This window comes from Cervus canadensis, chromosome 2, assembly GCF_019320065.1.
Source record: "Cervus canadensis isolate Bull #8, Minnesota chromosome 2, ASM1932006v1, whole genome shotgun sequence".
Taxonomy (NCBI): Eukaryota; Metazoa; Chordata; class Mammalia; order Artiodactyla; family Cervidae; genus Cervus; species Cervus canadensis.
Genome location: NC_057387.1, coordinates 50,817,662 through 50,830,061, shown reverse-complemented (window position 1 = coordinate 50,830,061; position 12,400 = coordinate 50,817,662). Strand labels below are relative to the sequence as shown.

General features: G+C 36.7%; 1 protein-coding gene across 3 annotated transcripts in view; it reads left to right on the top strand.

The window, feature by feature from the left end:
- ZNF326 (zinc finger protein 326) overlaps positions 1 to 1,414 on the top strand; it is a 34,595-nt gene extending 33,181 nt beyond the window's left edge. For all 3 annotated transcript variants that reach the window (XM_043460711.1, XM_043460712.1, XM_043460713.1), the window contains one exon: positions 238 to 1,414. In XM_043460711.1, coding sequence (XP_043316646.1) covers positions 238 to 576 — 339 coding nt within the window. In that variant the 3' untranslated portion in view covers positions 577 to 1,414. The remainder of the gene's footprint in view (positions 1 to 237) is intronic.
- The last annotated feature ends 10,986 nt before the right edge of the window (positions 1,415 to 12,400 follow it).

Genomic DNA, 12,400 nt, shown 5'->3' with positions numbered 1-12,400 from the left:
GTAGAACATAAATCTTCATCTGCTTTGTTTTATGGACTATTAAGTACTGACTTCAGGAATATATATACCCACATTGGTATGAAATAGATACTCAAAAAATACTAAATAGATTTAATATAAGTTGAAATTAAGTTTCAAATAGTATTTATTTTTAATGATATAGCAAATAGCAAATAAAAATTTCACTGATTAAAAAATAATTGCACTCTTTTAAAAGCTTTTTTTTCATGTGTTTAGGGTGAGAATCCCTTTGAAATTCAAGATCATTCTCAAGATCAACAAATAGAAGGAGATGAGGAGGAAGAGGAAAAGATTGACGAACCTGTGGAAGAAGAGGAGGAAGAGGAGGAAGAAGAGGAGGAAGTGGGGGAGGTGGAGGAAGTGGAGGAAGTGGGGGAAGGTGGAGGCGTAGAGGGAGTGGGGGACACCGAGGAAGGAGGGGACATAGAAGGAGAGGGGTGTGTGGGGGCCGAGGGGGAAGGAGAGGGAGAGGGGGAGGGAGTAGGGGAAGGAGAGGGAGAAGAAGCAAAGGAAGAGCCTGTCAGCTTTTCTGTTGACCAAGCAGAAGAAAATTAAATATAAGGTATTAGTTTTAAAAGAAGCTTTAAATTTTTGTCCCAATGTGGAAAAGGGTAAGAATTTCAGTAGTTTAAAATACGAGAGTTAACACCCATGTTGCATGCATTCCACGCGTTAACAATTTGTTTTATATAATTTCTAAATGTTTGGCATTTGTTTACTAAAATGAAGGTAAGACTATTTTAGTTTAGTTTTTATAGCTATCTAACTTAGTTTCGAGAAATTGTTTGTATAATTTTTAAGCTTAATTTTTATTCCTTTATTGGTGTTGAGGATAACAGATGTGTATTGTTAGTATGTCTGTTCTAATCATTTGAACTTAAATGCTGCTCTTGGGAGTATATATTCAAGTGTGCATTAATGTTTTGAATACTTACCCTAGAAGAGATAAGTTGGGCAAGTATTTTGTGCTCTGTGTATTTTTTTACCGCATTGGACACTGAATATAGTAATTTGCGTTAAGATACGCTTAAAGGCTTTTTGTGACCATGTTTCCCTTTGTAGCAATAAAATGTTTTTTACAAAATTTCTCTCCCTGGACTAGCAATTTAAAATGAAACAGAATTAATTGATCAAATGACTATATAAAATTGGAATTTGCCTTAATATATGAGTTCATCTTGGTATATGAGTGTTTTAAGATAATTAAATTGACTTGAATTAAAGAAAAAAATTATTTCACATTTTTTAAAGTATGATTAAAATATTTTTAAACATATTTCAAATAGAGATCAGCCTGTAACTGACCTGTTTATACTTGTTTTAATTCACTCATTTTCTCTGTACCTGTGTCAGATCTTGAAATCTTCTTGGAAATACATTTGAATACAAATAATTTTTCATAGTGATGTTAATTCTTTTGTCATGCCTGCTTTTGGCTGAAGAACCAAGAAGCAAACAATCACTTTTTAAAAAAGAATTATTTCTCTCTTGAATATTTCTCTCCTTTTTATAGCTCATATGCTTCATACTCAGAAGATGAGATTGATAGATTATGTGCTCAGTCACTTCTGTCGCTTCAGTAATGTCTGACTTTTTGTGACCCCATGGACTGTAGCCCACCAAGCTCCTTAGTCCATGGGATTCTCCAGGCAAGAATACTGGAGTGTTTGCTATGCCCTCCTCCAGGGAATCTTCCAGACCCGGGGATCAAACCTGGGTCTGCTGCATTGCAGGCATATTCTTTACCGCTGAGCCATTGGGGAAGATAGATTGATTGTCTATCTTCAAATGACTGTCTGTGTCACTGAAAAAAGTATTGCTCTTATTTGAATCTTAACTCTGGTAAGAAATCTTTTGAGAGGGGGATTCTTCCAGTGAAATTAGCTTCTGAAAAATTTGAGGCATTGGGTAGATGAACATATTGGTAAGTAAGTAATTTTAAGGCATTAAGTGGGTGAGTATATGGGCATTTATAGACTTTCACAGATAATTTCTTTTTTTGTGTACAACAGACTTCTAAAAATAGAATTTCTTTTTAAGGTCAATTTGGGTTTATTGTAGTGGGCTAGATTAGCTTATCTTTAAGCTGGGATTGGGAATCAAATAAGAGAAGGTTAGTTGAAGATTGGAGAAATATAGATCCTACTTAGGAGTCTCTGTTTACTTAAAGAGACATCAGAGAGCCTTTGTGCTCAGAAGTTATAGGACTTGATAGATCTTCCTATTTCTCATTTATTTAAAAATTTTGGGGAATGATTAAGATAAAAGGAGACTAGATCTCTTTAGATTAGAATTGCAGCCGGTCCTCTGTATCCACAGGTTCTATATCTCCAGATTCAACCCACTGCAAATCAAAAATATTTGGGAAAAGAAAATTTATAAGCTTCTAAAAAGCAAAACTTGAATTTGCCAAACACTGGCAACAATTATGTGGCATTTACATTTTACATAATACATTGTATTAGGTATTATAAGTAACCTAAAGATGATTTAAAGTGTAGGGGAAAATATGCATAAGTTATATGCAAATACTGTGTCCATTTTATGGCTTTCTAAGTGGTTCAGTGGTAAAGAACCTGCCTGCCAATGCAGGAGATGTGGGTTCCATCCTTGGGTCAGGAAGATCCCCTGGAGAAGGAAATGGCCACTCATTCTAACATTCTTGCCTGGATAATCTCATGGACAGAGGAGCCTGGTGGGCTGCAGTCCATGGGGTCTCAAAAGAGTAGGACTTGACTTAGCAACTAAACAACAACAAAATGTCCACTTGGTATAAGGGACTTGAGCATCTGTGGATTTTGGTATCTCTGGGGGTCCTAGAACCAACCCCTGAAGATACTAAGGGATGACTGTGTTGGATTCTTTTGGCGCACTAGTAGAGTACTTTTTTAAAAAAAAAGGGTCCCAGGTAATTTGATATGTGAAACTTTTGGAAAGATTTCTGTTTAACAAGAGTTTCTGTAAAACTTCTAAACGTTTTAGAATGAGAGATAAAGAACATCTAAGTAGTAATTTTTGTCAGGAACATGTAAAAACATGTATTCAGATTAGTTTATTTGCAAGGTATTAATAAAATACATTGTGTTGTGCTTAATTCAGAGATTTAAATTTTGTATATCTTTTCAGATAATTGGTAGATAGGCAGTTTAGTTTGCAGGCAGATTAATTTTTGTGATTCTTAGTGTTTACATTTTCAATATTTTTGTGATATTACATAAATGTAATACTTTAATACACTTTTAACTTCTGTTATCCAAGTATTATTTGTTTTCTTTATCAAAAGGCTAAACATGTAGTTCTGTAACCAAAGAAATTTATTTACAACATACACAGTTGTTTAAACGAGATGCCTAGGGACTATCCTATAGTATTCTCTTTTTATCACTGTCTACTTCCAGTGTCCTTCCAATGAATATTCAGTGTTGTTTTCCTTTAGGACTGACTGGTTTGAATCCTTGCATTCCAAGGGACTCTCAAGCATCTTCTCCAGCACCGCAATTTGAAAGCATCTCTCAGCATTCTTCACAGGCCAACTCTCGCATCAGTATGTGCCTGTTGGAAAAACCATAGCTTTCACTGTATGGACCTTTGCTGGCAAAGTGCTATCTCTGTTTTTTAATATGCTGTCTAGGTTTGTCATAGCTTTCCTTCCAAGGAGCATCTTTTAATTTCATGACTGCAGTCACCGTCTGCAGTGATTTTGGAGCCCAAGAAAATAGTCTGTTACTACTTCCAGTTTTCCCTCTTCTATTTGCCATGAAGTGATGGGACTGGATGCCATGATCTTAGTTTTTTGAATGCTGAGTTTCAAACCAAACTTTTCACTTTCCTCTTTCACCCTCATTAAGAGGCTCTTTAGTTCCTCTTCACTTTCTACCATTAGAGTGGTATCATATGCATAACTGAAGTTGATACTTTTCCTGGCAGTCTTGATTTCAACTTGTGATTCATCTAGCCCAGCATTTTGTGTGATGCACTCTGCATTTGGACTTCCCTGGTGGCTCAGTGGTAAAGAATCTGCCTGCCAAAGCAGGAGATGCAGGTTCAGTCCCTGGATCAGGAAGATCCCCTGTTGAAGGAAATGACAACCCAATCCAGTATTCTTGCCTGGGAAATCCTATGGACAGAGGAGCCTGGTGGGCTATAGTCCATGGGGTTGCAAAAGAGTCAAGCATGACTTAGTGACTAAACAATAACCACCACCTCCAGTCTACCAGGAGGTCTATGTTTTCTACTTCCTGAATTTATCTGCTAACTCTTCACCTTAGCTGCTACCAACTCCAGTTCAAGTCACCATCATCTCCTTCCTGAACTATTGAAATAGCTTATTAACTAATCTTGCTTCCACTCTTGCCCTGTTAGGATTCAGTTTTCCACACAAAAGTATAATCTTTTAAAAATGTAATGTTTCCTGGGGGCTTTTTTGGTACCTGTACAGTCCAAACCCCTTATCATGACAGTCAGGCCTTATTTAGCACTCTGACTTCATATCATTCTTGCCACCAGCTCTGATGGCCTTTTTTTAGTTTTTTAATGAAACTTGCCTATCTTCAGAACTTTGCATTTTCTGGAACCTGTACCTGTCAGCTTTCATTAGTAGACACTTCATCCTTAGGGTACCTTAAATGTTAGAAGAGGCTGCTCTGAGGAAAGATAAGGATAGTAGCTCTTAATTTTTGTAAAAGTGAGAATTTAGGGGCATCTGTGCCCCAGATGTCCTAAGTCACATTCTTGGGCAGTGGTGTCTTTTTAAGAGGTATCCCAGGTGATTCTGTGGGTAGTCGTCATTAATTGCATTTGAGAATATTTGTACTGCTTTTACAGAAATTTTAGTGAATTTACTGAAACTCTCATATCAAAGCTGGGGCATTTGTCCTTTAATAAGCTGTTATAAGTTTGAGAGAGTCTCCATAATATTTTATGAAAGCATTGTTACAGACCTCTGGAGTCAGAAAAGGGTCTTGTTTGTGTTCTTTCTCCTCTTACTGAATTATTTCTTACAAGCATTTTGTAAAGTCATAATAGGAGGAGTAGTTTCTCCATATAATGAGGTTTCTTCTGTGTCATTCCCCTACTTATAATCCTTCATTGGCTTTAAATACCAGTCAGTGTAATTAATGTCCAAATCTTTTTAGGGTGGCATCTGTGGCTCTGTGTTTTGTTCTTCTTCTGCTTCTTTGGCCTTATATATCAGTCTTAACATATTTGTATTAACTGCCTCTTCCCATAAACATTTGAATTTATGATCCTACCTCAGGAGACAGGAGTGGTTCTCAGAGTAGCCAAGATTTGACTATAACCTGACCATATTATAACATCTGGATATTCTATTTGTATTTTACAATATCACACTATTATAGAACATACTTATTTATATCTTATATTTTATAGTAGTATATAATCATGTAACATAGTCCTCTCTTAAGAATGAGGTTGAAGTAAAAATGAGAAAAGAACAGATATACCCATCTGAATGCAGAGTTCCAAAGAATAGCAAGGAGAGATAAGAAAGCCTCCTAAGTGATCAGTGCAAAGAAATAGAGGAAAACAATAGAATGGGAAAGTCTAGAGATCTCGTCAAGAAAATTAGAGATACCAAAGGAACATTTCATGCAAAGATGGGCACAATAAAGGACAGAAATCATATGGACCTAACAGAAGCAGAAGATATTAGAAGTGGCAAGAATACACAAAAGAACTATACAAAGAACTATACAAAAAAGATCTTCATGTCCCAGATAATCATGATGGTGTGATCACTCACCTAGAGCCAGACATCCTAGAGGGCAAAATCAAGTGGGCTTTCGGAAGCATCACTACAAACAAAGCTAGTGCTATTTCAAATCCTGAAAGATGATGCTGTGAAAGTGCTGCACTCAATATGCCAGCAAATTCAGAAAGCTCAGCAGTGGCATAGGACTGAAAAAGGTCAATTTTCATTCCAATCCCAAAGGCAATGCCAAAGAATGTTCATACTACCACATAATTGCACTCATTTCACACACTAGCAATGTAATGCTTAAAATTCTCCAAGCTAGGCTTCAATAGTATATGAACTGAGAACTCCTAGGTATTCAAACTGGATTTAGAAAAGGCAGAGGAACCAGAGATCAAATTGCCAACATTTGTTGGATCATAGAATGAGAATTCCTGAGAAACATCTGCTTCATTGACTATGGCAAAGACTTTGACTGTATGGATCACAACAGACTGTGGAAAATTCTTCAAGAGATGGGAAGACCAGACCACCTTACCTGCGTCCTAAGAAATCTATATGCAAGTCAAGAAGCAACAGTTAGAACTGAACGTGGAACAACCGACTGGTTCCAAATTGGGAAAGGAGACGTCAGGTCTGTATGTTGTCACCCTGCTTATTTAAATATGCAGAGTGTATCATGGGAAATGCCAGGCTGGATGAAGCACAAGCTGAGATCAAGATTGCTGGGAGAAATATCAATAACCTCAGATATGCAGATGACACCACCCTTATGGCAGAAAGCGAAGAGGAACTAAAGAGCCTCTTGATGAAAGTGAAAGAGGATGGTGAAAAAGCTGGCTTAAAACTCAACATTCACAAAATGAAAATCATGGCATCTGTTCCCATCACTTCATGGCAAATAGATTGAGAAACAATGGAAACAGAGACTTTATTTTCTTGGACTTCAAAATCACTGCAGGTGGTGACTGCAACCATGAAATTAAAAGACGCTTGCTCCTTGGAAGAAAAGCTATGACCAACCTAGACAGCATATTAAAAAGCAGAGCCATTACTTTGCTGACAAAGGTCCATCTAGTGAAAGATGATTTTTCCAGCAGTCATGTATGGATGTGTGAGTTGGACCATAAAGAAAGCTGAGTGCCAAGGAACTGATGCTTTTGAACTGTGGTGTTGGAGAAGACTCTTGAGAGTCCCTCAGACTGCAAGGAGATCAAATCAGTCAATCCTAAAGGAAATCAGTCCTGAATATTCATTGGAAGGACTGATGCTGAAGCTGAAACTCCAATATGCTGGCTCATTAGAAAAGACCCTGATGCTGGGAAAGATTGAAGACAGGATGAGAAGGGGTTGACAGAGAATGAGATAGCTGGATGGCATCACTGACTTGATGGACATGAGTTTGAACAAGCTTTGGGAGATGGTGAAGAACAGGGAAGCTCTTTGGTTCATAGAATCCTTCAAGTGAAAGCCATTGCCACAGCTTGCTTTTGCTAAGTGGAGTGAGACTTCTGATGTAGGAGACTCCCAGAGGTTGTATCTAAGGGCCATCAAAGTGTGGCAACACCTTATGTGTTCTGTGGATACCACAAGGAGCTTCGATTCCTCATACTTAGAAAGCAGGCAAACAAAAACCTGGGGGCTGTCCATTTCCCATTTCTCCTTCTGACTTCCTCCCTCCTTCCTCAACAAATATTATAGGATTCTACCTTCCTCAAAATAAAAATAAACCAGGTAACAATAGTGAAAAAATCTAGTAGTTGGCAGACTACCATCTGTAAGACTTCCTCTGCCAGTTTTCATATGAATTTTATATTTTTAAAGGGCTTTAGGAAGCAAAAATGGATTACATGATACCCCTCAAAGCCTAAAATATTTGCTAACTGGCCCTTTACAAAAATCTTGCTGATCCCTAGGTTTTCATATTAGACAACAACCTAGAAGCAACAAAAATTGAAGGGAAAGAGCAATGTGAAAGATAGGCAGTAATCTTAACAAGCAAATAATTCCTAGAAAAATAAAACAGGAGGGAAAAAGAACCTCAGAGTAAGTATAATTAGTATTATGTGAAATAGTAATTATAATAGTGAACTTTATATGTAATCCTTGGGCAGTGTTATGTATTTTAATCTTCAAAGAGATTTGAGAGATCTAATTTTAAAAAATGCAAACTGCTATGAAGAGGAAGTATCTTGAAAGTAAAAAATAGTTGCTAAAATAAAAATTTCTCTTTTAGGCCAAGTAGTTGAATAAACATGACTGAAAATCAAAACTATTGACCTAGAATTTTGACCTAAGAAATAATTACAGAATCTTATAAAATCAAATAGGTGAAGTAAAGAATATTGACCTAAGAATTTTGACCTAAGAAATAATTACAGAATCATAAAATCAAGTAGGTGAAGTAAAGAAAATCAAATAGAGAAGTAAAGAGACATAGACGATCCAGGTAAATATGATCTGTTTAAAATAAAATTTGATGAATTTAGAGGCCGCGTGCAGTCAGTTGCTCAGTGGTGTCTGACTCTTTGAGACCCCGTGGGTAGTACCCTGCCAGGCTCCTCTGTCCATGGGATTTCCCAGGCAAGAATTCTGGAGTGGGTTGCCGTTTCCTTCTCCAGGGGATCTTCCTGACCCAGAGATCTAACCTACTTCTGAGTCTCCTGCATTGACAGTCGATTTCTTTATCATTGGGCTGCCTGGGAAGCTTAGGAGCCATATATAGAGAGAATTTGCTATGATACATCACAGTGCCAGGTGTTTGGTAAGTGATCAATATTTTTGAATGAATGATTCATGCATGTATATGGGTATAAGTTCCAGAAGGTGAGGACAGAAAAAAGAAAAAATTTTAATTAATTAAGATGGAAGGGATATATATGCATAATTATGACTGATTTGCATTGTTGTATGGCCGAAACCAACACAACATTGTAAAACAATTTTCCTTCAGTTAAAACAAATTCTGATGAAAGATTGATCTCATATTAAAAAGCCTATTAAAAATTAAAAAGTACTGAGAAAAAATAATGGAAAAGGAGACATTTGAAAAATAAATCCTGACAAAATTTATTTGTAATTCCAGGATAAAAAGGCAATCTCAAAGTATCTAAAGAAAACTTATAAGGGGAAAAGAATAACACTGGTCTCAGACTTGTTATCTGTACATCGAGATACTAAAACATACTGTTACTTTTTAAAGATGTGAAGACAAATTGTTTTGAATTTAGAATTCTGTCAAGTCAAACTTTTATTTTGAGAGAGTACACAATGAATGCATTTTAGAAATTCTAGAACATGGAAGGATTTGGGAATTAACTGTCATACTATGTTCTCAATAGCATGTTCAATTGCTCAGTTGTATCCAACTCTTTGCAACCCCATGGACAGCAGCACACCAGGCTTCCCTGTCCTTCACTATCTCCCAGAGTTTGCTCAAGCTCATGTCCATTGAATCAGTGATGCCATCCAACCATCTCGTCCTCTTTTGTCCCCTTCACCTCCTGTCTTCTATCTTTCCCAGCTTCAGGGTCTTTTCAGTGAGTCAGCTCTTCAATTCAGGTGGCCAAAGTATTGGAGCTTCGGCTTCAGCATCAGCATCAGTCCTTCCAATGAATATTCAGGGTTGATTCCCTTTAGGATTGATTGGTTTGATCTCCTTGAAATCCAAGGGACTCTCAGGAGTCTTCCACAGCACCGCAGTTAGAAAACATCAATTCTTCAGCACTCATCCTTCATGATCCAACTCTTCCACCCATACATGACTACTGGAAAAATCATAGCTTTGACTATATGGACCTTTGTAGACAAAGTGATGTCTCAATAACATGAAATCAAGTTAATTATGTGATGAAAACTATTGACAGAAATAAATTTGTTATCATAGCTAAGTATTTGAACATGGCTCTTTCAGAAATTTTTAGATGAAGAGTTCAAAGTTGAAGACACAGGTTTTGTATCATACAATTTTAAAACTTTAATAGTTATATTTATTTTAAAATACTATGAAAAGTAATCATAAAGCAGGCCACAAAGAAGTCATATAGGTTCCATTCTATTATCACAGTGTAATAAAGTAGAAATTAATAGGTGGATAACAATCAGTAAAAGTCAAATCAGAAAACTCTTTCCTTGTGATGCTTGCTTTAAAATAAAAATGAAATTTCAAGAAATAATTTCCATTTTATTTAAACTATTCCAGATTATACAGAAATCTGAAACACTTCTGAGTTTGGTCTCTGAGACTAGCATTACTCATTCCAGAAAGTTGTCTGTTAAAGATAACTATAAAGCAATCTCAGGAACAAATGTAATCCTTGAAAAAAAACAATAGCAACTTAAGTCTGAAAGACTATGGTCATGGGAAAGTAGGATTTATCCAAAGAATACTAAATAATCTGTTAATGTAATTCAATACTATGACTTCTATAAAAGGCAGATTAAATGGGAAAAAATCATATGATAATCTCATCAGATGCTGGAAAAATATTTTCTGAAGTTTAACACTCCCTGTAGATTTAAGTCTTGTCAGGCTAGGAATAGAGAAAAAAATTTTTTTAATTGGCTAAGGACATTTACAAAAAACCTTCAGCAAATGTTCATGTTCAAGTCAAGATCAAGCCTGTTGGTTACACAACAATCATTTAACCACAAAGAGATATAAATATGAGGGAGAGACAACAATGTCATTTCAGGTAATATGATTGTGGAGATAGTACCTCCCAAGAGATTCAAGTGAAAAGCTATTAGAAGTTATGAAAGGTAGCTTTGTTTAATAGTTGAACATACAAAAACCTGTAGCTTTTTATGGGTTGGTAAGGGCCAATTTGAAATGTAATTTTAAAAATCCTATTTGCAATAAAAATCTGTACTATATATATACTATTTATGAATAAACAATTGGAAAGTATAAGATCCATTTGAGGAAAACTGTGCACTTTAATGAAAGCTGTAAAACAGCTAAAAAATAAACATTTTATGTTTCTGTTGGTAAAAACTCAGTGTTGTCCAGATGTCAGTTATCTTCAAATAAATTCATGAATTTACCACCCGCATGGGTTTTCCACAATGGCCACCAAGCTCGTTTTGAATGTTTGAACCATAGTTACTCCATTTTTATTTTTATTTTATTTTTATTTATTTTTTTCATTTTGATTTTTAAATGCATTCTTTCCTTAAATGGTTGAAACAGGTGTACAATGCATGTTTAGTAGACCACAAACTGGCTGTTTTGATTAGCCTAAAGTTCAAAAACAAGACCAGGAGCTGACTGTGGCTCAGATCAGGAACTCCTTATTGCCAAATTCAGACTTAAGAAAGTAGGGAAAATGACTAGATCATTTAGGTATGACCTAAATCAAATCCCTTATTATTATACAGTGGAAGTGAGAAATAGATTTAAGGGACTAGATCTGATAGAATGCCTGATGAACTATGGACGGAGGTTCGTGACATTGTACAGGAGACAGGGATCAAGACCATCCCCATGGAGAAGAAATGCAAAAAGGCAAAATGGTTGTCTGAGGAGGCCTTACAAATAGCTGTGAAAAGAAGCGAAAAGCAAAGGAGAAAAGGAAAGATACTCCCATTTGAATGCAGAGTTCCAAAGAATAGCAAGGAGAGATAAGAAAGCCTATCTCAGTGATCAATGCAAAGAAATAGAGGAAAACAACAGAATGGGAAAGACTAGAGATCTCTTCAAGAAAATTAGAGATACCAAGGGAACATTTCATGCAAAGATGGGTTCGATAAAGGACAGAAATGGGATGGACCTAACAGAAGCAGAAGATATTAAGAAGAGGTGGCAAGAAGACACAGAAGAACTGTACAAAAAAAACTTCATGACCCAGATAATCACGATGGTGTGATCACTCACCTAGAGCCAGACATCCTGGAATGTGAAGTCAGGTGGGCCTTAGAAAGCTTCACTATGAACAAAGCTAGTGGAGGTGATGGAATTCCAGTTGAGCGATTTCAAATCCTGAAAGATGATGCTGTGAAAGTGCTGCACTCTATGCCAACAAATTTAGAAAACTCAGCAGTGGCCACAGGACTGGAAAAGGTCAGTTTTCATTCCAATGCCAAAGAGAGACAATCCCAAAGAATGCTCAAACTACCGCACAATTGCACTCATCTCACATGCTAGTAAAGTAATGCTCAAAAGTCTCCAAGCCAGGCTTCCGCCATACGTAAACCATGAACTTCCAGATGTTCAAGCTGGTTTTAGAAAAGGCAGACGAACCAGAGATCAAATTGCCAACCTCCACTGGATCATCGAAAAAGCAAGAGAGTTGCAGAAAAACATCTATTTCCGCTTTATTGACTATGCCAAAGCCATTGACTGTGTGGATCACAATAAACTGTGGAAAATTCTGAAAGAGATGGGAATACCAGACCACCTGACCCACCTCTTGAGAAACTTATATGCAGGTCAGGAAGCAACAGTTAGAACTGGACATGGGCCAACAGACTGTTTCCAAGTAGGAAAAGGAGTATGTCAAGGCTGTATATTGTCACCCTGCTTATTTAACTTCTATGCAGAGTACATCATGAGAAACGCTGGGCTGGAAGAAGCACAAGCTGGAATCAAGATTGCCGGGAGAAATATCAATAACCTCAGATATGTCATCTGCATAGATGACACCACCTTTATGGCAGAAAGTG